The 27,717-nt window shown below is 35.7% G+C and overlaps 1 protein-coding gene across 3 annotated transcripts; it reads left to right on the top strand.

Moving 5' to 3' along the window:
• The first annotated feature begins 638 nt into the window (after nucleotides 1–638).
• On the top strand, nucleotides 639–27,717 carry LOC585197 (alpha-N-acetylgalactosaminide alpha-2,6-sialyltransferase 5). 3 transcript variants are annotated; one of them, XM_011673127.2, is made up of 6 exons: nucleotides 639–719; nucleotides 10,388–10,539; nucleotides 14,155–14,469; nucleotides 17,244–17,662; nucleotides 19,731–19,838; nucleotides 25,562–27,717. In XM_011673127.2, exons 2-6 carry the CDS (start codon nucleotides 10,480–10,482, stop codon nucleotides 26,142–26,144), a joined length of 1,485 nt encoding a protein of 494 aa, XP_011671429.2. In that variant the 5' UTR covers nucleotides 639–719; nucleotides 10,388–10,479; the 3' UTR covers nucleotides 26,145–27,717. The 3 variants fall into 3 exon arrangements, with proteins under 3 accessions (XP_011671429.2, XP_011671430.2, XP_030845950.1); XM_011673128.2 differs by lacking the exon at nucleotides 639–719 and adding an exon at nucleotides 8,639–9,124; XM_030990090.1 differs by lacking the exons at nucleotides 639–719; nucleotides 10,388–10,539 and adding an exon at nucleotides 13,533–13,651.

Below are 27,717 nucleotides of genomic sequence, written 5' to 3'. Positions count from 1 at the left end.
GGAGATTTAAATATTCAGGAAGAAAAATGATAAAAGAGCGTGCAATAATACATCCGGAAACTAGCCCTTTTAGGTGAAATTTCGAATTACATACGAGAAGATGGGGAAGAAGAAGAAGAAGAAGGAGAAGAAGAAGAAGAAGAAGAAGAAGAAAAAGAAGAAGAAGAAGAAGAAGATGAAGAAAAGAAGAGATCGCAGGAGTACAGGAGGCGAAGGAGGAGGAGGATAAAGAGAAACAGGAGAATAACAAAAAAGTACAACAAGGAGCCTGAGAACCATGAGAAGAAGAGAAAGAAGGAGAGGAATAAGAAGGTGAAGAAGAAGAAAAATAAAAAGGAAAAGAAGAACAAGAAGAAGCAGAAAGAAGAAAATAAGGAAGAGATTCGCAGGGGGAGAAGAAGAAGACGAATAATTAAGAAAAGGAGAGGAAGAAGAAGAAGTAGAAGAAGAACTTCCCTATGTACATGACTGTATAGGCCTTCACAAAATGTAAAAGCCCAAAGTTTCATGCTTGTTTCTAACTTTAGGAAGACATGTGAATTAACATTGCTTTACTTTAGCACAAACGGGCACGTACGTACGTTGATATCGTACAGTACAAAAATACACAGCTGTTATCTAGCATATTCGAATACTTCGGAAGAAACTAGGAAGATGACGAAGTCTTGTGTCTCTGACAGCGTTCTTCTAAACACTGGGAATGGTTTTTAAATTATAAGGTGAGTAACAATCTGAGTATTTGTATCCTTAAACATGGACTTACATTGACTCGTAAATTGTATTTTGTTGTGAATAATGATGTGATTTGTGACGATGATTGTAGACTTTTGTAGCCTAGATAGACGATCGGAAGCCGAGGAGCGCAAAGCCCGATGCGATGGGGATGCTATCCTGTAGGCTGTAATGGTAGATGAGTGGTCTGGTGTGTGGTACTGGTGGTCTGGAGCGAGAGATGCCGCGCTGCAACAGCCGTGTCTATATTGTGTGATGCACATGTAATTCATGTCCATATTTGCAGCCAAAAATTTTTTTAAAAAGGTTAAATTCCAACGGCATTTGAAAGACAATACTAATTTAGAACTTTCCTCAAAGACGAAAAGGCTTGAAAATAGCTTTTAGTAGGAAAATAACGACCATAATCAGATAGATGTTGACAAATATCATGCTTTCTTTCTTTCTTTCTTCTTCCTTGATTTGGATTTTGTTTGACAATCAGTCACAGTTGACTATTATTTGCCACACACTATTTTATGAATTATTTATACAGTGTGTCCCAGAAAAAAAATGAAACTGAGAATTATTGATGTTTTATCATTAAAATGACACATATTAAAGCTTCACTCCTCCTCTCAGTTGATGCAACTCATAGGATACATATTTCACGCATGAGTGATTAAAAACAATTTGAAGAGAGGGTACCAAAAAGTCATTTTTAGGACGGTATCTGAATTTCAGAGAGAAAATCACATTTCTATAAAAACTTTTATTTTCTGCCCTTTCAGTTTCATGTGACGCCTCACTCGGGGAAAAAATGCGCCAGGAATAACAAAGTTCTGTTTGTTTAAAGTAATGCTTGCATTTCCATAATTTGGTAAACAAATTTGTTTTTGCTGCCTGCCTGCCATAGCAACAAACGGAGTTGACAAAAGACTTACCGGTAACTCCGTTTCGTTGACGATCAGCCATGCACAAAGAATATGAAAGACATGATGTACATGTACATGTGTACAGTATGTATAGGTCTACAGTATGTACAATTACATTGGCGCTAGTGATCATATCCAGACTTTGACCTGTATTTCCAGCATAGAGATACCCTACCGAAACATACCCAAAATCAAGTAAATACATGTATATATTCATCCATTGTTCAAATAATGGTCATGTTTTAAAAGTCAATAATGTTGTTATCTGTTATGTGTCAATTTTCTTATCTTTTTCTGAGTATTTTTCCTGAAAACTTAGACTTATAATATGCACTTTCTCATGGAATTCACAGCAAACTGCTAGCACGATACAATTGCATACCATACCAAACCGAAGGTGGGGTGCGGGTGCGTGCATTTGTTAAGTTAGCGACCATAAACTATTACAGTCACCAATGCATATTGAATATAACAGAGAAAGGCAAGAATAATCTAGGAGAAAAAGAGAACCAATACAAAATGCTTGAGGGTGAGTATCAAGGAGAGATCCCATGTCTTACTTACCCATGTGTACATGTACAATACTTCATATTTATTAAGTTGATATATCAAATGAAATTTCAATATTTAGCTCCTCTTATTTCATCTACATGCATAGCTAGGAATATCCATAACTCCTCAGTTTTCACTATGTTGTAAAATTAGTTAATTTTTGTTGATGACTGTATACTTTTAATGCCCTGCATTTTCCAGTAAAATGGAATTGTCCTGGGCTTTTGTATCTTCTCATTTGTTGTGCAAATTTGGACAATAAAGTGATGTTTAAAAAAATAAAACAAATATGAGGAAAGGTCACAGATGCAAGAGAGGCAAGAGTTTTCAAGAGAAGAATTTTGTAAATGGAAGGCAGAATTTGCGGAATAGAAATAAGGCAGAATTGGGGGAATAGAAATATGGCAGTGCATAGAAAGCTAACTGTAACGTTGTACTGTTATACAAATGAAATCTCAAAATTTCTCTCCTACCACAATGAAAGTGAATATCATTCTTCACATGAATTCACATCCTGAATCGAGAAGTTCAATGTGCTATTATAATTAGTGCTGTAACATCACGGATATCTCCAATTCCGTTTAACCGCCAGTCAAAACCGGACGGTTATCGGTTAAACGATTTAAATTTAAAAAAAAAAAAAAAAAAAAAAAAAAAAAATCATTTTTTTTTTTGGACCGACTCTGTCGGCAGCAAGCCAGGCCTGTGTGAAAAAGCTGGAAGGACTTTCATTTAACTGCGAGGTGCATTTGAAGGCGCCGATTTGTGCTTGTGAACTTGTCACAAATAATAGTAACAATGTCGTTTTTAGAAGAATGTGTAAGATCATTAATTTAAATTAAAAACAGTAGAGGACCTAGGATAGAACCTTGTGGTACGCCATGTGTAAAAGTTGGATGAATTATTATTATAAGCTAACATTGAGATTGAGATTACTTTGTTGTTCTAGGTTTAAGAGTGGTGAGTCAACACACAGATTACTGAGCTGGGAGACATTGCCAGGCATAGTACCAGGTGGAGGGGCATAAATCGATACTTTAAAAAAATTAAATTTAAAAAAAAATATTTAAAAAAAAATATTAAAAAAAAAAAAAAAGAAAAAAAAAGGGAAAACAAAACCGTCCAATTGAAAACGGAATCCGCCATGGGCGGTCGGATACCAAACGGTTAAACGTTTGACTACAGCACTAATTATAATTCAACCTTGGCTTGTGGCTGCAAGTTCTGGCATTGTTTGTTCATACACGTAGACATAGATTTATTACTACGTTGAGGAGCATGCACAATTTATTGGTTTGTGTCTTATGAAACACAACAAAACTTCATATTTTATTATCACATTTCAATATCAAGCAGAAGGACAAGCTTTTATATCTCCAAAAAACAACATGTTTCTTTAACTCAAAGTTTTAAATATTGAACTAAAATTCGGGCTATTAAACCACTTAAGAGTGTACATGTACTCCACTGACAAGGAGGAAACACTCGGGATGGCCTATTTCCTTTTATCATCTTTTCTCAACATTTGTCATTAAAGTATGATAAGATCTTTTATATCAATCTAAGGTCAATATAATGTCATTACATAAATGTTTGTTCAAATATTTGTTTATTGCATCTCAAACTCCTTCACTTCTGAGTGTGTACCTACATCTACGTGTAGTTTAAGTCTTATTTGTATGTCCACATAAAATTCAGTTAGCTAAAAGCAATAGGATGGCAGCTTTCAAGTCTGTACATTTAAACAAAATTAAGCTGAAACATTTGCCCAGGGATGGCATGGAAAAGTATACATTAACAAATTAAAGTAACATTAGATTCCACCAGTATCAATATTTGCAATCCATACGACTGTCAATATATCTTTGAAATATTAATGAGACTTGCACTTGTATTGAGGATGATCAGACCGGGTAAGTCCACTGCCTGAGCCGTTTCCTTGTCACCTATTAAGAAAATAACGCCCCCTCAATGCTATTAAAGGGAGAGGCCTTGCCTTTCATTTTTAGTGCATTTTTGGTGTAAGATGATTTAACGGACAGAATCTGGACAATCCGTAGGTATTAACCAACGTGCTTCGAGACAACACGTGGGTTATGTACAGTATGAGCGTAAAATACAACAATTTGATCTAATGTTTGTCTGTTGATTATTGTTTGGGAGTGATTGTGTTGGTAGCACCTACAGGCTACAATGTACAGTGTAAGTTCAGGTGCCATGTACAAGAGATCATGTAGAAGAGCGTAGAGATAGAGTTTACCAAAATGATTCCTTTTTTTTTAAATGTCCCCTTAGAATTGGAAAAATTGGTAGGTTTCAAAGAATTAAAAAAAATATATAAATATTTTTTTACATTATTGAATGATAGAAGTCATGAAATCATTATACAGGAATTTAAGAATAAGCAAATTTAATAGAAAACACAATGACACAAAAACAAAACAAAACAAATCACATTTAAAAGCAAACAAACACAAAGCATACAAAGAAACCAATGAACAGAATATAGAAAAGTCCCTTCTTGATGTATTACACCAGTAATCCTGTAGGACAGTGAATACTTTTCCAATTTAGCAAAAAAAGCAAACAAAAGAAATACCCCATAATGTACAGTAGGCCTAAAATTGTGTGTTAGACCTGATTAAAAAACGAAGTGTTCATTTTTTCTTTCATTGCTAAAGTTACCGCCCTCTCTGCATACACTGATTTTTTTCCTTTTCAACTTTTCAAATTACATGTTTATGTACCTATACTCTCAAGATGTATGCTTCAGGTTTTAATTCTTTGTTTCATTCTGATATACATGTACATGTTAACACGTTTCTACTATGGTGGAGCTACACAGTATCTTACTACAGTATCTTCCATCCTGACTTATATGTACAGCACTGTATATTTTCAAACCCACACTTGCTTGAGCTTCTTATGATCTATGTTACCATGGTTACTGCATATACAGTGTTCCCCTAGTTATGTCTTTGACATGGTGACCTTTATGTCAAAGTGCACACACGCACACAAACCCAGCCTTAAAGGGGGTACACTTGGATGTGTAGTATTGTGGTAAAAAACTGCCTCAATGTGTCTCTACAATATAGTATGTATTTTTATATTCAAATTTAGCAGGAGGGGATAAAATACTGGTATATTTATTTGTATAACCTAGCTTATAAAAATCAAATAAGACCTCAAAAATAGATAAAAACAACAAAAGAGAAAACTTAAAATCATTCTTGTTCTGTTTCAGTCAAATGTGGATTTAGAGGGTCTTTTTATAGACAAGAACTTTAATTCCAGAAACAAAAGAATCCCTCTTTACTTTCAATTATTGAAACTATATTTTTCAAGACAAAATTTGCCATCATTAGTGTTCAGAATTTTGAATAACTTTGAAAGCTAGCTGGAATTTGTCTTGCCAAACATGTCTGTTTTTTTCTTCTAAATACCAATTTTTACCCTTGCAGCTTTTTACCCATTTGCTGCTTTACATAATAACCTACTGTAGTCACATACACTATAAACTCTTCATAATGATACAAGTTTCTACTTTGTTAAGCAAACTTTTTGACCTTCCTTACTTCGTGTTTTGGGGGGCTATTAGTTTATGAACACACCCACTGACAGTCGAAGAAGTCCAAATCCTGTTTTTTGTTCCTCTTGTATACCAAGTGGGTTGTAACTTCTGTCTAATATTTGCTCAATCTTTTTCCATTCGCCTTTCCTTTGGTCAGGTCTGGGATTGCTAGTGTTAAGTGTTTATTATAAAATGACATCATTCACTAGACAAACTCACCATACCATGAACGCCCCAACAGAGCAATGTTTGTACTATAGAGTATAGAGGGAGACTCAGCCATAACAGAATGGGCAGATGTATATTAAGTCTCATTGCAAACTTATTATTTCAGTTTTTCAAGTTTAATTTGTCTACAAAATATACATAAAAGTTATCTTAAATAATAGTCTAGTAAGTATAATTACACGTATGTACAGTCTACAAGTTTGATTTGTAAGTAAAATACATACTGTACTGTGTACATTGTACTTGTGCTATTTTGGCCAAGTACAGTCCATTGACCAATGAACTAATCTAAATGAATTTCAAAGCAGGCTGGAATTTCTTCTTCTTCTTCTTCTTCCTTTTGAGTACAGACCTCTTTACAGAGTATTTTCGTACTATACTGTGGGTGTGTGCAGGTGGACCACTACACCGGGGTTTCCCCCTACTCTTATACGAATAGTGCAGTGGGTTCTTAACGTGCAAAGGTAGTGACTCTTCTCTACATGGGGCCTCCATTTAACGTCCTATCCTATCTATTAGCTGTATTAGCGTCTATGAACAAGGGAAGGGGCATGTAAATCTACGTGTATAAGGCGCACCCCTATTTGGGGGGGGGGGGGGTTGTTTTGTTGTTGTTTTATTGCCGAAAACCCACGCGGATGGACCTTCATTTAACATCGAGGTGTAGTTGAAGGCGCTGATTTGTGCTTGTGAACTTGTCACAAATAATACTAACAATGTCATTTTTAGAAGAATGTGTAAGATCATTAATGTAAATTAAAAACAATAGAGTACCTAGGATAGAACCTTGTGATACACCATTTGTTATAGAAAACAAATGTGAGGAATTATTATTATAAACTACATATTGAGATCTATTAGAAAGATTACTTTCAAACCAAGATGACAGACAAATTTGATTGTTGTTGTAGTTTCCGAGTGGTGAGTCAACACACTGATTACTGAGCTGGGAGACATTGCCAGGCATAGCGCCATAAATCAAAAATTTAAAATTAAAAAAAAAAAGTGTGCCTTACACATGGAGATTTACGGTACACTTTGTATACGTATTTAAAGTATGTAGGATTCAATACTCTTGAATCCTATACTTTCTCTCTTAGTTTAATAAGGTAGAGGACCTGATGATAATGGGAGCCATGTGTACAACACTCTATACAATGTGTGATAACCTTGTCATACCCATCTGAACAAACTTTGCTTTCCTTTCCCCATGATTGATTTGAAAAGGTTGAAGGGCCGAAAGGTTGAATCTACCAGGGATATTGTACATGCATCTAGGTGCACCATAGACGGCTACATAATTTACATGTTCATGCAAAAAGATGATAACCCAAACAATACGGTAGTCAAATTCAATGAAGAAGGGAAAGGAAAAAGATTGTGGGTAATTAGTAATGAATTATTCCAGATTCGAAAGGAACAGAGGTCTCCTTTGATTCTGTGACATACATGTACATTGTACAGTGTACATGTACATGTGTACAAGTGTAAATGACTTGAACTGATAGAGCAAAAAAAAATATATAAGGCATTATTCATTCGTTTGATTTACAGGTGAATATGAACACTGTCAGTCCAGATTGGGAGTTTAATTATTCTGCCTACCAAGAATTAGTAGGCTCCTACTATATCCTGAGCTATGTCTCTAGAGTTGAGACCCGATATCTTGTTGTCTTGGAAATGATAAGCTACACATCTATCATCTATCATATGATGAAAGGGAGCACTGTGTGGGCATAGCCTCATGGGTTATATTTAGAAGTTGAATACTGTGAACCTTGCATATGTTAGGACCGAAGAAAGCAAATTAACTTGTGTGATTTTCAACTTACAACATACAGAAACCAAGGAAGTGCAATAGCAAAAGTTCATTGGTCTTCATACCTCATAAAGCTATGATTTTATTTGTAAAGCAAATGGTCATATACTCATACTTGTCAGCAGAAGTTGATTGGAATTCATACCTGTGTTTTAATTTGTGATAAAATAGGCAAGCAAGTAATGATACATGAACGTGTAAAATCTTCATCATAGATACACTCTTTAATATAAAACAGAATCATCAGTGTGACAAATGTGAGGAAAAGATCTGTAGGAATATTACTGCACTTATCTCCTGTGAACTCACTGATCTGCACAAGTCTGTTTCAGATCATTGGGTCCGTGGTTAAAGTGAATGCATCTCCTTCAAGACAATTGTGTCATTTGTGTGTGATTGGTGCATGTACTGTACATGATGTATGTATCGGAGAGCTGTAGGGATATAAGACCCAATGTCATAGTTTGCACCTGCCTGAGAGGGCTATGGCGTTCATGTCAAATGTTGATGATGTCCTAAGGCGATTTCAAGTGCACACAGGTTTTTGTACAGTACACTGTATGTAGAATTGTCTTATTGTATGGAAGTCTGAAACGCAAGGCTGGACATGTCTAGCTAGTTATATGCTATTTTCTGGGTCAAATTCACAAAATGTATCGTTCTTTCTCTTGTTTTGTTCATTTAATGTCAGCTTTCCATGATATTTTTTTTAATTTTTTGTTTATATTGTACAATATGTTCATGTAAATTATATAATGTGTCATCTCTTACTGATATTGGATACTACATGTATGTCTTTGTCTTAAATGGTAAATTTATCAATTGAACACAGATTTTAAGTGAAAATTTTCTTCAAAATTAAAGATGTGCATGTACTGTACATATTTATTAAGTTTGTCTAAAGATTTTTTTTAAACAACACAGGGGAAATTGATTAACAAAGTGTGCTTGCATGTGTATAAATCATGTGCGTGGACCTGGTTATTGTCGTACTGTTATTAAGTACTTCCTGCATTCTTTCACAATGTTTTATAGTTGGTAAATTGATACAATGGGGAATGTTATTGGATTTAGTGATTTCATGTCCTGTCCTTGGTCTAATATATAATAGATAAAACAAACTGTGATTACATAATTCACAATTTCCATGCATATATATCAGGAGATTATGTGGAACAGATACGTACAGTATGGTACATGTACATGTACAGACACTTAGAGTGTCACATCCTATTTTAACCTGTCTACAGGTACCGGTATACTGTACATGTAGATTAGCTGTATTTACACTTGGAAGTTATTTGGGTAATATATCAGTTCTTCACTGTGTGTACGTTCATTGTTCAATATAATTATATTTATCTGTTTTATTTAATATTATTCTTTTCATTATTGTTGTTGTTATTAGCATTATCATCTCCCCAGGAAAAAATGTTTGCTGCCCTTGTGTACTTTTTTTCTTCTGGTGTACTTTTTTTCTGGTGTAGACTGGATAATATATTTGTCTGTTTTTGGATGTGATTTTAAAATGTTCATGCTTTTGTTATTATTGGCCTGATGTACAATGTACAATGTACAGTGTAAAATGTAGAGATGTTGTGGTCTAGTGGATAAGTCACCGGACTGTGAACCACAAGGTTCCTTGTCGCAGCACTCATGTCCTTTGGCAAGGCATTAATTTGCAATTTTGCAATCGCCCCACTCCAGCCTGTTGAGGACTTGAAGTTGAGGTACATGGGTATCTGGCTGGAATTAATTCCTTAAAATGCTTGAGCAATTACAGTGTAATGACAGCCATGCTAAAGCTGGGGTTTTAATAATGGAGTAGGAGTGTGGAGTTTGACAGATCAAGTGCTATGTATATACAAGACTCCACTATTAACTACCATTATGATCATTATTATTGTTATTATTATTATTATTATTATTATTATTATTATTGCGTGTAGCATTCGCCTTGTAAAATTGTCATTTTGCAGTACTACAATGTACTGTACGTACTTCATGTTGAAAGCATTTAGCAGTACCGTATATACGCATGTTGGGTATACATGTACATGTACACAAACAAGTTTGTACTTTGTAGACCTACATGTACGTCATCGCGTACATATCTGAATAACAGTCTTGGAGATTGGTTTACAGTTTACATTAAGCTCTCCATCAGGTCAATATGTACAGTACAGAATCAGATACATATTATAGGTTGCGTTGTGAGCACTACACAGAGGCTGTGTAGGTTGGAATGGATTCCATCTCCCTGGGTAGATGACTAACCCGAGTGCTATGGACTATATCTTGAAAATTTCATCTCCATCTCAAATGAAGTCAAGAATAGGAAGCCTTCATTGTAGATGCTGTCCCAAGTACATGTACAGTACATGTACCAGCATTCGTTGTGTAACTTCACAATAAAGTCATTATATTTTTCCTCGTCTGAACAAAACGAAATGTTGTATCCATAAACGTGAGTGTGAGCATCATTTCAAACGAAAACCTATAGCTTGAACAGGCTGATATGTCTTTGTTAATCCGGATCTGAATGTATTTTCTTTCTTCTCCTTGCAGGGAATGCCAGTTTTGATTTGGAGCACATCAAGGGGGCGTAGCAGTGAGTGGAGGGGTGCTTGGAGGGGTGCTTGGAGGGGTTCTCTGCCATCATGTTTTTCATCACAAGGCCATTGCGAAAGATCACATGGTTTTTACCCTTCTATGGCAGGGTATGTATTCATGCCTTATTACATGTACAGTGTATGAAAGGAGCCCTATATCTGTGCACCTTACATTTCACCTACCAGTACACTGACAAGAATTTTCTATCGCATTCCCCTAATGCTTGTTCTCATTTTATTCCTTATACTTTGAGAGGGTTAGTGTGCCCAAAAAGTTGTTAAAACTTTTGCAAGAGCAATGTCATTTCCACTAGAAAAGGCGGCGGTATCATTTTGACATTGTAAAAACAAAGGTGCACATATCTGCTATATTCACTTTACACAAAGTTCAGGACTTGTTGTTGTTGAAAGATTAAAAAAAAAGATTTTTAGGATTGTGAATAAAAGTATGAAATTCCTAATTTCTCAATGGCTTTTAATAGTTTTTTTAGTGCTTCTAGCTATAAGAGAGACAAATAGTTTGTGTTGGACTGTTGGTTGCCTGTTTTCTTTGAATCCGAATTGCGCATTATTCGTAGTTACACATACAATATTTGTGCAGACAAGTGCAGTGCTTGGACATGGGCACTCCAGACATATACAGTGTATGTTCAATAGTCATATTATTCATAGTTGTGTGCATCATTGACAGTGAAGAGATTTCTTTCAGGCCTTAATATAAGTTAAACTTAAAGTTTAACATAGACTTTTGCAACGTGCTAGGACTACCCACTATGAATATGACGGACAAAGAGAGCGGACAAAATATACAGTTCCTCAGGGAGACAAAGGAACATCCCTTCACTGCTATTATGCAAAAAAATGTGTAGAATGGGTGAATATGCATGTGACACATTCTTACACAATAGCAGTGAAGGGATGTTCCTCTACCTGAGGAACTGTATATTTTGTCCGCTTTCTTTGTCAGTCATGTTCATAGTGACCCGTTTCTGCTGCAAAACCTTAAAGCTTGTTCAGATATGACGCGGTATTAAAACGGCTGCAAAAAAAGAAGTCACCCTTTCTTTTACATATGAATGATAACTGTATAGGGTCCTACATAAGCTCTGTGTTATAAGATGCTGAAATGTGACGCACATTCAATTCAATTAATAAGCAAAGCCTACACTACACTCTTAAAGGTATTACAAAGTTATGGGAAATTTTGACAAATGGGTTGATAGTGATTCTTTACAATTTTGATATATTTGGATGCCTCTGTGGATGTATTAAAAGCACTAGAAATTGTATCCCCTAAAACATTTCTGCTTTCATGTAAAATTGAATATCAAAATTTACCGGTGCTCCCGGTAAATTTTTGATGAATTTCAAATAGCGCTTACAGTCATACAATGGTAGCTGCGACCATAACAATCTCAGAATATGTAGCTGTGGTATATAATTTCCGAACGGGAATAGCTAATTAGTCGATTTTAGTCAAGAAACATTGTTTTTATAGCTTAATTAATGTTTTGACCTTGAGAGGGAGCTATACAACATACATGTAAAGTGTTTATGATGGACAATTTCATAACTTTAGACTTGATTTAACGCAACAACGATCACTGAATATTGTAGGATCGCATATGCTTCCAATATGTTCATTTGAACCAAATTCATGACCCCATACCAAAACTTTGTATTACCTTTATTGATAGAGTTACAGTTGTACATACAGTTATTTGCAATATGAATACAATTTGATATTCCCTTGCCGATAAGTGACATCAAGTCATTTCAGAGAAATGCAATATTGTCCCTGGGGTTAAAAGCGAACTGTTATATGATTCTTATCTTGTCTAGATCCTGTCTATAAAGTCATGTGATTTCCTTTGTTTCAATACATGTAAAAGGTCTCAACTCTGCTTTCCAAGCATAAAAAGAAAATTGCTAATGATGCAGGGGCCTAAACGTAGGTCGTGTAGATCTGTACTCAAAATCACAATTTTACCATTTTCATCCCTCATTGATGGTTTCAACTGTTTACCTAATATGTACTTGTGTACATATTAGGTAAACAATGATTACTATCAAAGATCAATTAAACCAGTAAATGATATCCAGTGTGCTGCAAGCAGTATGGACAATTCTTTGTAAATTGTCAACAATAACAAAATGAAAAGAAAGAATTTAAGAGAGGGAGAAGTAGAACTAGAAGTAGAAGAGGGGAAAGGGCTATACAGTACCTGCAGTACTAATAGTAGTAATACATTTTCATAGCACTTTTTCTTTAAAATAATGTACATGTACAAAGCACTTAAAACTCTTCAAACATGTGCTGTAGGTCACTTTTTTTGTTAATCCTTTATTACTGAAATATCATTTTACCAACAGAATAATATTAGGTATGAAACATGACAAACACTTTTTGGGGACATATTTTGAAATATTTGCCCCTTTAAAGGCATCGTTTAACAATCATTAAATCTGAGATGCGCGGCCTTACGTGTTATCAGTGTCTGTGATATGGTTTAGTATCGAAGCCCTAAAAAATCATGATTCAAAATGATCAAGAAGTGCCTCAAAAAAGTAAAAATCTTTGAGTGACCGGTTTTACCATTCTCGTTTTCCCCAATAGACTGTAGTATTATGAAAACTGTTTGGCAAACGCAAAATTTGGTTTTGATTTCCAGTCATAAATCACCTTGATAATCAGACAGGCGATCGGCTTGTAAAAGTCATGGTGTTCCTTCTTGACAGACTTAAAGGTTTATAATTATCATTGCAGCATGAGCCAAATCCAGGATTTTGTTTCAGAATCTGAGACATAGTTACCGGATCCCTTTAAAGTGAAACTAAACTTATCATCTTGAAGAAAAGAAATGTTTAGAAGAGTTGTATTATACTGCTACATGTACATGTACATGCACATGCATTTGGTGTTTCATACATGTAGGCCTATATTATTGTAAACACGGTCAGCCTTATTACTTTATATTTAGTGTTCCTTTTGGACTTGTGTCCATCCTGTCAGGAATAAGAACTAGGTCACATGTAAAAAGTTTATACACTGTTTGTCAAAGTTTTGTATGTATGTACATAAGGTATCAGCTGTTTCAGGCTGTTTGGTTGCCTTCTAGTAGTATAGTCCATGTCTGTACCAGCTAATTGGAATCTATTCTGAATACTCCTGATCAGGATGTTTGTCTTTAGAAATAGAAGCATGTTGTGCCATAATTTGGTAAGATATTGTAATATTTTGCTAGATGTTATTGTTATGCTTGAGCACTAAAATGAAGCTTTGTTTTGGATGTCAGCTTAGAGCTGATTCACTGACAAAAGACTGTACAATTTACATGTACAGGTAGGTGAATTACAATGTGCATACACGTACAGGCCCATTTTTGTAACACTTGAGCTATGAACTCTTTCAATATCGATTGGATAGTTTTGAAAATTGAAAGTGCTCTGTAAATTAAACTGTATTCAAGATCTAATGTCTTTACAACTTTCTTGGTATTGTTCATGAATTTATTCTTGTTGACAATGAATTTGCTGTTCATGAATGTATTTTTTTCATGTCAGTGGAAATAAAAAATCTTGACTCTTGAAACTGGAATCTTGAAACTGGAATCTTGAATCTTGAAATATAGAAATCAAACAAAACACACACCCATAACGTTGTTACGCAAAGTATTTGCTGATGTTTGATAATGCTTTTGTTTTTCTATTTGCATCTTGTAGAGACAAGCACTGACATTGAGCCATCTGCTGTTCTACAGCACCCTGATAGGAGCTGCGCTGCTTCTTTACACATGGCCAGAGCAAGCATTAGACACTCTGAGGAAGACCAACATCAGAGAGTTTGGTTGCACTGATAGCCATGGGTGCACGCAGAGGGGTGGGGATTATCGGGAACCAGCCCCGCCCCTTCCCAGGATAACAGCAGCAGTGAGTGTCAATGCCACTACCAAGACTCCTCTAATGGAGGAGAAGGTGAAACGACTGGAACCTAAGAATTGGAATGGCCAGGGATACATGCCTGTATCTGGTGATAAGGTATAGACTGGGTCTGTTGTATTCTCTCTTTCCTTCCCCTATTCTTAGGCCATTTAAAAAAATATTAGCTTCCCCACCCGCTTCCTTTTTGGGGGCCGCCTCCTATTTTTTTTTTGAAATTTTTTTTTTTGAAAGAAAAAAAAAACTTGAAAAACACTGCTAAAATGGCTCTATTTCTGATTTTAAAAAAATAAATAAAAATTTGGCGGCCATCTTGAAAAAAAATAGCCCCGACTGTCAGGGAAAATCACCATTTTGAGCGGCCATTTTGAAAGAAAAAAAAAAAAAAAAAAAGGGCCTCCTCCTTCCTATATTTCGAAAAAACAGGACGCTAAACATGTTTTTTTTATTTTATTTGGCCTTACCTATCCTAATTCCCTTGTCCATCTCTTCTTCATTTCCTTCCTACAAACGGTACAATAAATGGTACAGGACATTTCCACACATCTTACCCACAAATTTATCTTGCATTGTTGACATGAAGATGAAAATAAAGTTACAAAAACAACATCTGCAGATAGATCTTGATCTAAGTTTGTGCCAGTGCATTGCAAAAGTAAAAGAAGGGCCTGTTTAACGGAACTGCCGTGAAGCATCCAGCACGGGAAGTCGCCATTTTGAATCCATTTCAATATACACAAGAGCTATGGCGCAAAACACAAGAGAGAGGCGCAATGTATACATAGATGTATACAAAAAAAATGCAGATGATAGCATTAGTGCGGGATGGCCAAGCGGTCTAAGGCGGTGATTTTAGTCACATCAACATTTGTACGCAAGAGATCAAATCCCGTCTTCGACAAAAGTTTTTTTTTTTTTAATGTCAAAATCGGGGGTGCGGCCTATGTGGCGCTACGGCCTTATCGTCGGCAAATACGGTATGGTAAAACCGGTCACTCAAAGATTTTTACTTTTTTGAGGCACTTCTTGATCATTTTGAAGCGCACTTTTTTTTAGGGCTTCAATATTACACCATATCACAGACACTGATAACACGTAGGGTCGTGTATCTCAGATTTAACATTGTTAAACGGTCCCTTTAAATGCTAATTTTATTGGAGGAGCTCTCGCCTTTGAATGTTTTTTTTAAACGGATATATGGCGCCATTCAAATGCTGTGAATCAAGTGAAGAGAGACGTGGAACAAAAATCCTGAATAATTCACCAGTGTTTTGAGAGTGAGCTTTTACACTGCAAAAACCAATGGATTTTCGTTTTGAAAACACACACTCCATAGATGGTATTTTCGTCATGCTTATGTGCAGTTGCCTACCAACTTTCGACAAAACTCCAGAATGTGATGAAAACCAATGGTTTTTACTTGCAGTGTAAAATGCCCCTATACTTCTATAGTTAGCTTTTCATTTCCTTCTCATCTTCCTTCTTTTGATGTATTACATGTATGTGTAAATGACATTTCTAAGTGCTTTTAGCCAGTAAGCTCACTTTCTACTCAAAGATCCATGCCAGAAGCCTGGATTGATAACAGACATTGCTAGAGGCAGTATATACTGCAGAGTAATAAGCAATGATTGTAATTTAATCCATGTATTCATCGAAAGTGACTCCGGTACGTGACTTGCGCACATGCATGAGGTACAGAGCTTATGGAAGATACTCAGGATAGTGGTTGTTTCATTAGTTTAAGTTTATTTTCATGTACAGTGTATACATGTATCCATGAAGGTGTTTGGTGAGGACTGATGTGCTTCAGAAAGATGATGCCTTCTTGCGCAGCATAACATCCCACTAATGGTCTCAATTTTATACAGCACTTCACTTGATTAAATTTAAGATGCATGCACATGACTTGTACATGCAGTTTACTTTTAATGTACAATGCAGGATACGTGTGCATGTAGTAGGCCTGTAGTGGAAAAATAAGAAATATGCTGGTCGATGTTCATTTTTTGTATTATTTTTTATATGTAACTGTACACTATTCATAAACTTATTTAGGTTCTAAGGGAACATTTTACCATAATTTTCATTAGTGCTGTAGTCAAACGTTTAACCGTCCGGTATCCGACCGCCCATGGCGGATTCCGTTTTCAATCGGACCGTTTTTTTTTGTTTTTTTTAATAATTTTTTTTAATAATTTTTTTTTTTAAGTTTCGATTTATGCCCCTCCACCTGGCACTATGCCTGGCAATGTCTCCCAGCTCAGTAATCTGTGTGTTGACTCACCACTCGGAAACTAGAACAACACTCCAATTTGTCTGTCATCTTGGTTTGAAAGTATCTTTGTAATAGATTTCAATATGTAGTTTATAATAATAATTCATCCAATTTTTACACAAGGCATACCACAAGGTTCTATCCTAGGTCCTCTACTGTTTTTAATTTACATTAATGATCTAAAACATTCTTCTGAAAACGACATTGTTACTATTATGTGTGACAAGTTCACAAGCACAAATCGGCGCATTCCCGCTTTTTCACACGGACCTGGTTTGCTTTGCTTTTTTGTTTTAATCGTTTAACCGAAAACCGTCCGGTTTTGACTGGCGGTTTAACGGAATTGGAGATATCCGTGATGTTACAGCACTAATTTTCATATTTTTAATCTCTCATACGACCTTTCATGATAGTTTTCATCACCTTACATTCCCTTACATGGCATGACATATTGATAACGATGAAGATGATGATGATTAGGACAAAGATGAGGATAAGGATGAGGATGATGATAATGATAATGGTAGTGGTAATGCATTTAATAATGAAGAATCATAGCACATAAATGATGTCCTTTTTAATATTTTCCTCACAGAAGCCCCTTCGTCATTGCAAGCAGTGTGCCCTCGTCACCAGCTCCGGGCATCTGAGTGGTAAAGGGATGGGCAAAACAATAGACAGTTCAGAGTGCATTATACGAATGAACGCAGCACCAACGCTAAATTACACAAAAGATGTAGGAAGTAGGACTACATTCCGTGTCATTGGACACAGAAACTTTCCCCGTATGTTTGACACAGAGGCCGAGAGAAGACTCTATTTTGTGAACACAACGACAAAGTCGGAAGCAATCGTAGTACTTTGGCTGTACAGTGTGAATGTGAACAGGAATTTGGAGCTGATTTTGTCGAGGAAGTTTGCTCAGAAGTACAAGGATGTCTCGTTTTTTCTCACTAAACAAGAGATCATGAACAGGAATGTGGAGCTGTTTTATCAAGAATTGGGAACATCAAAGTAAGTCATCAAGTTTTAAGGCCATCATGCACTTTGTGAGTTGTGACCAAACTTAAATTTGATTACATTTTGAGAGAAATTACAAATGGACAAAATTCAAAATTTGAGATATTTACATTTTACTTTGTTTCTGATGTACATGTACATGCTCATCTTGAATAGTAAGATTTACATACATGTACTGTATGTATAGTGAAATAAATGTGCATGTTTTTTAGACTGCTAGTTGGAAGGAAAAAAATGTGTAATCAATATGACATCACACCATCTGCACAATTGTCCATCAATTGTTTTGTTACCAATTCAGGCCTTATCCCCTACACTGTATTGTCAGGCTTACAATACCCCTTCTATGTACTTTCAATATTACAAATACTATTATCATTGGGGATCTCGATCATGAAGAAAGCCGTACAATTCTAAAAGTTCATTTGAATCATTGTGCAAGCTTTCAAAATGTAGTCATCATCATAGTCTGGTTGGAAGTGGCTTGGTTTATTTTATATCTGCCATACATTTTAATAGGTATACATACATTGTGCATACAGTTATAATTCCTGTTCATAATGACGTTTGGCAGACATGGTTGAATATGAACTTCCATGGGTAGGATTGCCATCAATGGCAAGTAAAGGGTTAAAGTAAGATTAAACTAATTGTTAGGTGCTACATACAGGTACATGTACATGTACATGTTAAAGCATTTTTACCAAACAGTTTATTTCCCAACGAAATATCTTGAGTGACCAAAACTAAATATATTGAAGTATAATGTAGATTGATTGATGATGTAGCGACTAGCCTCCTACTCGTATGGGCTGAGAGCACCTCTAATCCCATCGACTTTAGACAAGTTACATGTAGGGTGTCTGGTGAGAGCTATTTTAAGCTTTTCAAAGATGATGAGAAGACCATATGGATTGTCATTGTTCCGTCATTAATGCTTCATTTACTCTGACTTTGTACCTGTACATGTACATGTATGTATCGAGATGTAAATGTTTCATAAATCTTATTTTGGATTAGTATCACCAACACAGTTTAAAGTGTAGTACAAGTACTTGTATTATTTTATTCATTTATTCATTTCTTGTAACACATTTACATGTTGGGTAAAGCTTGGTGAATATAAAACAGCTTGTAATAGGGTGTTTTGTAGCCGTTTTGTCAATTTTGAAATTAGCCCAAATCCATCATTTATTACTCTTGATTTTATAAATTATAGTTTGAAAAAAGCTTAACTGGATCAAAAATATTATTGTCTAAAACATGTATTCGATCATTTTAAAGATGCAAGAAAATTAATAGCACTTATTCAAAGAGTACACATATTGTACAGCTGCCTCTGACTTTATCCCTTCCTACATGTATTGAATGCTTGATCCTCATAATATAAACTAAGGCCCTTTTTTTCTGAAATGAAGTATTGAATGAATTAAACATTCCATTTATGTACAGTAGCTCTTGCATTTAACATAATATTATCGGTCCAGTTTTTTTTTTTTCTCTCTCTCTCTATCTCTGTTTGAATTCCAGGATGTTTTCTTGTTGTTTTAATAAACACTATTGAAGTATGTGGTGTGAAATATTCATGTAAATGTGCATTATAATCATGTCCAAGAATTTTGTTGTTATTTTATGGCTCATATTTAAACACAAATGAAATTTATACATGTGTATGTAGGACTGCTTATAAAATTTCCCTTCATTGCTATCCACATTATTCTCTCTCGCTACAAAGTGTATTACATTATAACAACCGTTTTTTTGGCTACATAAACCTGCAAATGAAAATTTCTTAATCAATTTTTGTTTGAATTTGTGCTCTGTTGTATTTTATCAAAAATTTATGAAATTTGGATGTTCCAATAGCAAATTGGACATGTATAAAGTTGTCAATATACTGCCTTGGTGCTCCTCATAGCGGCTTCATACAACACTGTACTAAAGCAGGAAAAGACAGCAACTTTTTCAATTTGCTTCATTAATTTTCTTCATTACAGTGTCATTTGCAGGTAAATTGCTCCATCCCAACTAAATATGATTTGATATGACGTTTTTATTACAGAAGTAAAGGTCGTTTGTGGATGTCTACTGGATGGGTAGCTATGCTGTTTGCACTGGAAGTTTGTGACTCTGTAGACGTCTATGGGATGATCTATGATGATTATTGCAAGTAGGTTATGTTCTATTTTTACACTTTATATGATGTGGTATTCTAGAGTTTAATACTGGCCCTGCGTTTTTTAGTTGGGATTGAATTGATCTGATCGCATTAATTCAACAAAAGTATAACATTTTACAAATATTATATGAATGACTAACAGAACATTAAATATACCTGTTCTGAGCCACCAAAACGAAAGTCTGAGAGTGAGACACACACAAAGTCAATCAGTTAGTGTGCCAGAAAGTGCACCTAAAATGATCAGTTCGTGTCACCTAAACTGTCAACCCTGTTTAGTGCATGCTATGGGAATGATATATCAGCTGTCTTATATTCTCAGAACTCTAATGTACTGAAGTATACATTGTCTTGCATTTGCCCAATCTTCTGCGCAGATACAAATCCTTCTCATGCATGTGTACGTTCATCCATTCAGACAAGGTGCATTTTATAGGATTCTGTAATCATCCTTCATACACCCGTATGTGTGGATATAGGGATAGCAAACAAGTGTGGGGAAATAAAAAAGGTACTCGGGATGCATGTTGACATGCCCTTTACTGTACATGTATGCCTTAGCCTGTCTACAGTGGTGGAAGCTTAGGTTGTTTTTCCCCCAGAAATTGAAACAACTTGCATGTACTTCAGTTTGGAAGGTACAAGAGGATGTGAGTGTGTGATAGGGAGAGAGAGGGACGAGAGAGTGAGAGAGAGAGAAAGAGAAGGAGAGAGGGAGGGGGCTATAGTCTTGACTGGACTATATAGGAGCTACCATTTTCGTTCAAAAAGAAAAACAACTAAGATGCAGAGATTTGATTGATCCAAATCACTGAATCGCAAGTCCTCCAATCAATTCGCAAGTTTTCAGTCTCTTTAATATCTCTTATGTACAACGTTGCGATTGATAACAACTCTTTGGACAGAATTTCTAGGACCTGTGAGCCTGACAGCCCTTTTTAAAATGTCAAAATTACGGGGTCCTGGCGTGGAATATTAGGCCCTTGTATCCCGGGTGCCTGGGAGTGTGGAACCCCGGCTACAGTGTTAAATAACACAATGAATTCAGTCTGAATTTGCTATGCATTTACATCATACATGTATGTGAGATGACAAATTATCCAGCTTGGTTGCCAACCTACATCAACCCATGCCAGTCACGTCCATCTGCTTAAAGATGGATAGAATAAGGTTGAGAAGAGAGTGCAGGCGTATCCTTACCGACAGTTCTGACAGTATCTTGGCTAATCCAATCTACAAATGTATTAGATCGTCTGTTTGGAGCAAGAAGGGCATTAACTCTGTGTAGAAGTAGACGAGTGAATGCCCTTCTGGCCCCAAACAGATGATATGATTGTCTGTCTTGTAGTTGGGCTTCGTCTATGATCAGTGTCTAGAGAACTTTGAATATTAAAGGTTAATTGTCTTGGTACATAATAGCCTTCTGGTTAGACAGTGAAACAGTGTTTGTGACTTTGGGTGATACATGTACATGTATATAATATTCAGCGATTCTTGCTCTTGCAGAAATTAGCAAATTGTCACCTGAGAGCCAGAAGGGAAATATAAGCTTCAAGTTTCAAGTTTTTATTGTTACACATTTTACAAAAGATATAGACATACATATAAAATGAAAAATTATACAATGCATGTAGTATAGATGGGCATGTCTCAATGATTCTCAATTCATAATAAATAGATTAGGTAAATGTCCTTAAACATTGAGATAACTTCTCCTTGCTTACGGCATACGTAATATATCACTGGCTGCCTGCATGAAGGGTGCAAGAGCTACCAAATATACAGTGGCATACTGTCATTGGCATTAACTGCCTTGTTGCTGGCAGCCAAGAACATGTACATGTACTTCTGATATACACTGTAGTGTATCCTTTTATTCAAAATTCAAATCCAATGATAGTGTAGACATATCTGGAGACATGTTGAGCCTTCCTTGTTACTGGAAGAGTGTGTCGTGTTTGCCTGTTCCCTCATTTCAATGGTAAGAAGCATGAGAAGAGCTTTCTATGGCTGTAAGTCTAACCTTTTAGCAATGATGAGGTGTGTGTGTGTAATAGATCGGATACATGTCCTGTTGAATTGTCAGGCATCATATCAGATGAGCTATCAGTTATGTTGTGTAGTTAGACAGTATAATTCCTTAACCCATAGACTTCTGAATGATCCTATTACATAAAGAACTAAATCATACATTGTACACCCATAAAAGGAGCCGTTTGGTTCTCGCATGCAGGCAGTGGTTTAATTTGATGTAAACATGTAGAACACAAAAATATTTTTTCTCAAGAAAATCATGCGTACATGTTTCGTTAAAGGGAGTTGGTAACATTGTTCAGATGAGAGAAAATGGTGCTAGTGAGTTCAATGCTAGGTGTACAATTAAAGATAATCTGAAAGTTTGAGTTAAAAAAGATCATTATTAATGATAAAAATTGGGAAAAACTGATCTGATCGCTCCTTAACTCTCCCAACTATATTATCACTATTTAGTTACATGTTAGGTGAACGAAATCGTCACAAAGCAATGAATTGCCTCATAAACCATTCCAGACATTTAAGTGTTGAAACATTTTTAAAAGCCTGTCCCATATCTTATTTTCATGGAAAAACGTTTGGGAAAACTCAAAAATGGTTTGGAGAATTTACTGTTAGAGGGTGTCGCACATTGACGCCTTCAAAGAAAACCATACATATCTTTGAGGTTTGAGAATTTGTTCAGGTTTTTTTGCTTGTTAGAGGGTTAGTACAGTAGAAGGAATATATTAAGTAACATACAATCATACAAAAATTCACCATTTTTTTTCATCAACCTTCAACAATGTTACCAAGTCATTTTCAAAGGAGCCATTTGGTTCTTGCAGGCAGTGGTTTAATTTGATGTGACTTTTAAATTTTATATGTAAACATGTAGAACTCAAAAAAACTGTAATTATCAAGAAATCATGTGCACGTGTTTCGTTAAGTGGTCATTGAGATGGAGGATGATAATTGCATTGATCGATATCTAGCTAATTGCATGTCACTTAGAGTGTGCATAGTGTATTGTAAATACGTTCAGATGGAGGCTGCAGAAGGTGATCTGTTAGGCGCAAGCGTAATTAAAGTTTAGGACAATTACAATTGTAATGACATGACACTAGAGTATAAAGGTTCAGCTGTTGGTGATATCAGCTATGCCTTTATACGACATGTAGGTCAATAGGCCCCACCTACATTTATGGTGAAGATAATGGTTACTGAGGCAAGCAAAAGGAGTAAATTTTAAGCTTCGACATGAGCTCAGACATGGTTAACATCCTTAAAACCTTCTGAAAATGGAAAACCTTTAACTTGTACAGTTGTATTAAGGTCTAGGCAATGTAGTGGATGGGGATGGGTTAAAACTACCAGTAAGGTTCTGTTCAATATATTGACGTGCTCATCATGAATTGACATCATTGTATTTAACATGGAGAAGAAAAAAAAGAGTTCTGCAGTTTTATGACATGGTCAATATTTAAGCGCGTGAAGCAAATAGCAATGAAATGTCAAATTCTTCATTGGCAGCTTTAATTTTATAGCCATGAACTCATTACCGGTATACATGTACACATGTACATGTACAATGTAGGTATTACCATTCTTGCCAATCAAAAATCTATAATTTTGCTTTCTACTATTGGTTCGAATAATTCTTTGGACGAAGAATGATTTTTTGACGATTATAGTACCTTCAAGATGATTCCCTTTGAGCTATATATATGTGTACATGTGTACATGTGTATTGTGTACAGGCCTGTATTCATGCATTCCTTCATGTACCAATAGCCTGGCATGGCTGCATACTAGCTCCCATCATGTACATGTACAGTATGTGACTCCAATGATCATGGTTTGAAAGTTGAATACTGAAGATCAACATTCATTCATGTAGCTAGGTTATTAATATCCAAGGCTATCGTTCTGAAGTTGATATGGGTTGGGAATGTCTGTATAATACATCTAGTACATGTACTCTACATAGTTTTTGTATGTGGCAAGGAGCCCTTGATAAATTAAGATGTAACACGATATCTGGCACAAATCCCATTTCTGTTTCAAACTGTTTTAAGACTGAATGTTTCATTAAACCCTTTGACTACCATTATTACATTTTTGTATCAAATACCCTTAGAAATGTGTTCTGAGATTGACGGGGGTTGGGGCATCCTGTTCCACTTTCGCATAGATTACCTACAAGTACAGCTGTAGTAGATGGACTCATTTTAGTCCATACAATGAATCTTTGTTTTGACGTTTATTTCCATAACAGTTAATTTTCAGGAAATAAAGCATAATCTACATGTACCTAGCTCATGTAAACTAGACATCATTCCACCGCTGTAAAGCATGTCATTTCATCTACCCGTATAGATGCTATTGATAATGTCTTTACAATAACATTAAAGGTAACCGAACCTCAAGAGATAACTTTACTTATTCTGAGAGATGTATTATATTATTTCCCATTAATCTGCAAGATTCCCCACCAAAGTGTATGAGAGAGGAATAAAGCAAGAATAATGTACAGTTTCTCAACACGACATGAACATCGATCGCCATTTTCTTGATAACGTGACGTACTATACAAAGTCGTATAGCAAGTTAATGTATTCAAATTTATGGATGCTTCCTTCCCAGGTGTGTGGGTGATGAAGAATTTCATTCACCTATTATCCTTTGTACTACGATTGCCAGAACGCAAATTGCATAAATAAGTTGGTGCTCTTTTAGGGTGAAGGTTTCTCATAAATGAAATAGATTTGTCAACTGCTATAGTGTAGTAAATACATGAATTTTGTTACAATTGTTCCCCTGTTATGTATTTTTCACCAAATATAATTTCTAACTTCTCAGTTATGATTTTTCTTCATCGAAAAGGTTTCATTATTAATTTGAAAATTCTTTTCAACTAAATTGGTGCATGATACATGTAGTCCTACAATTTCAACTGGTACGTCACATTTTCAAGAAAATGGCTGCGCCAATGTCATGCTAAAAGGCATCATTTCATGCCAGGAACATCTTCATTTATATTTCTCTTGTACATTTTCGTAGGGAATATTATACATCAAAGGGCAGGAATACATCTCACTTTCAGAATTCCTTCACTTATTCTTTGGGGTTAGGTTTCCTTTGATATATTGATGATGCATGCAAATGAGTTCATTTATTTTCATTATTAGATCTATCTGAACTCTAGTTTCGGCTACAGTATGCATCAACAAGAGACAAGATGCATCTTAAAAGGTGGATAGATCGTTTAATCAACAAAATCAAATTAAATCATACATCATTGGTTATAACAAAACTACTAGATCCTTGTAGTGAGATGTAACAAAAATTAATGTAAAGATTGTTTGGGACAAAAAATTCCAATTTAAATAGGCTTACTTTAGTTCACTCATATAGATAAATACACTTACCTCTATACTCATTTACACTCGGTGCTATGTTAAATCTCCTTGGTATATTAAAGCGCACTTACCTCTACAGCAATGCGGTGCAATGCATACTTAAAAAGTGTTGGATAGTGCTGGAACTATTGCATGTTTTTTCGTTAAAAAAACATGGGATATACGTAGACCCAGTTAATGAATCACACGTGACTGCGTTTGACCAATCATTCGATTAGGATCTAGGAGTGAGTTGTATAAAATTGAAAATAAAACTTTTCTATTTTCCCTCTTTGACAGAGAGCATCCCAACGACCAAACCTACTATCACTACTTTGATAAACTTCAGACGGAGTGCAAGTACTACGAGAAGAGCGAGAGGCGACTGACGTCTGGCCACAAGTTCATGACGGAGAAGGTGGCCTTTGGCCGATGGGCGTCCATGTATGACATCCGCTTCCACACACCGACGTGGGAGAACCACAAGTACAATCCCAAGGTCCAGAAAGAGACCGTCTTCCAGAAGGCTTATATGCAGTACAAAGAAAGGATGAATAACAGATCAAATGAAGATAAAGTGAATAGTTCTCTGGTGGTGCGTAAACCTGAGAACAACCAGAGAACTAAGACCAAAGAGGAGGTGAACAATGTACCCCTAGATACCAAGGGTGTCAGGACAGGTGGTGAGAAACAAGGTGCAGAGGAGGGCGTGGCGATATCAGATCATAAAGGTGCTTTAGAAGATGGTATTAAAGATGTTAAAGAAGAGGGGGTAGTGGTGGAGGAGGAGGAGGAGGAGGAGGGAGCTGAAGGAGAAGAGAGGGTGAGAGAACTTGATGCTGATTTGATAGAGGAGCATGTTCCTGAGGACCCTGCCGCATAGGATTCTGTCTGTCTGCTAGTTTAACATCCCTCTGCATTGGACATCCTGCAGTTATATGCACAATGACCTTCTGATCGAACCACCCCTTTTTATCAATGCTGCAACAACCTGGTGCCATACTGATCGTCTAATATTACAAACATCCTGGTGTTAGGGATTATTTATGAATGGGTAGAAAGCTGAAAACAAATAATGGAGATACACATTTAGCAGTTAAAATAACAATCAGATTATAAATTGAACCTCACCTGTCATGGATACAAATAGGTCTTTAATGTGCATTTCCTTAAAAGATTATTGAGTTTTCTCAGCACAGTATTTAAAGGGATTCATTCTTTGAGTAGAAGTACCAGGTAATGAAAATCCCTCCATTCGTAGCCATGCAGTTTTCAATATTTAAGCCAAGTCAATTTTGGTTCAAACTTCAGTTTAACTTCTATAGAATGATACTGAAATTGTGTAACTACAATAAGAATAAGATTACTCCAAGATTGGGGGAAATGGAAGGATCTATCCTTTTGTTTAGTGTATGGATGTGCTTTTTACATGCATATAAACTTTTGGGGCTGGCCATATACGTCATTGAAGTAACTATATATATAGCGATATACATTTTGCTATTGTACTAAAGGTATATATTTATACATGTATGTTTATCTACTTGAGTTTCTAACCTAATGCAATCACAGAGGAATTCAAGTGTTTCCGATACACACAATTTATTGCATAGGAAATCTTCCTGAAGTTGGAAGGCACCTCTCCTTATCAGTTAAGTGTGCTGTATGAAACTTGTGTCATATGACCAATTTTCTTTATTTATTTAGTATCAGAAGAACAAATGGGGCTTTCCTAATTGATTGTTTAGTATTAAGATGAAAAAGAGAAACCAAAGCTGTGAGTAGGGCTTATCACACAGTCCTGTACTCAGTTGAAGTTCAAACACCATTAATTGCTTGTGTCAATATGATTTAGCTTCATGACAATGTGTAGAGGTTTTGATAAGAGCCTAAGAGCTTCAGGTGTGCTGCTATGGTTGAATGTATTTTGTCAGACACTATCCTATTGTCTTACAGATTAACAATGAATAGCCATTTGATTCCCTTCATACTGATGATATGTAATCATGAACAAACAAAAAACAAACCAAAACAAACCAAACAAAAGAATACCAAAAATAGAAGAGAGAGAGAGGGAGAGAAGGCATGTAATTCTTGGATATTATTTATTTTGTAGTGTCCAAACATTACATAGGTGCTCACAAACACATTGAGTATTTAAGTAAAATGTATGTACACATCAAAAGATACATGCATGCAATGACCATTTAATATCTTTATTACTTGAATCTGGTGCTGGAGAGGAAAAATTACAAATATTCACAATCTTCATCTCTGTGCATGTTTACATACATGTACCGCAGACTTGCTGATGAGCATTTAGTTATTTTTCTTGACTATTTCTCATATAATTTATTACATTTGGAAAAAGGATGTAATGCTCTGGCAGTCATCACTAAGCAGCCAATTTGTATTAAATACGAGCTGAATTGCTTAAACATTAATCTGGATTTACC

Source organism: Strongylocentrotus purpuratus, unplaced genomic scaffold (assembly GCF_000002235.5).
Source record: "Strongylocentrotus purpuratus isolate Spur 01 unplaced genomic scaffold, Spur_5.0 spur5_contig_843, whole genome shotgun sequence".
Taxonomy (NCBI): domain Eukaryota; kingdom Metazoa; phylum Echinodermata; class Echinoidea; order Camarodonta; family Strongylocentrotidae; genus Strongylocentrotus; species Strongylocentrotus purpuratus.
The sequence above is the reverse complement of the archived record's forward strand: the minus strand, read 5'-3'. Positions and strand labels throughout refer to the sequence as shown.

What these genes read in the sequence shown, in the direction of transcription:
- LOC585197 (XM_011673127.2), top strand. Translation starts at nt 10,480, where the DNA reads ATGTTTTTCATCACAAGGCCATTGCGAAAGATCACATGGTTTTTACCC. An exon ending in TTTTACCCTTCTATGGCAGG is followed by an intron (nt 10,540 to 14,154) that starts GTATGTATTCAT and finishes TGCATCTTGTAG; the next exon opens with AGACAAGCACTGACATTGAG. An exon ending in CAAGAATTGGGAACATCAAA is followed by an intron (nt 17,663 to 19,730) that starts GTAAGTCATCAA and finishes TTTTTATTACAG; the next exon opens with AAGTAAAGGTCGTTTGTGGA.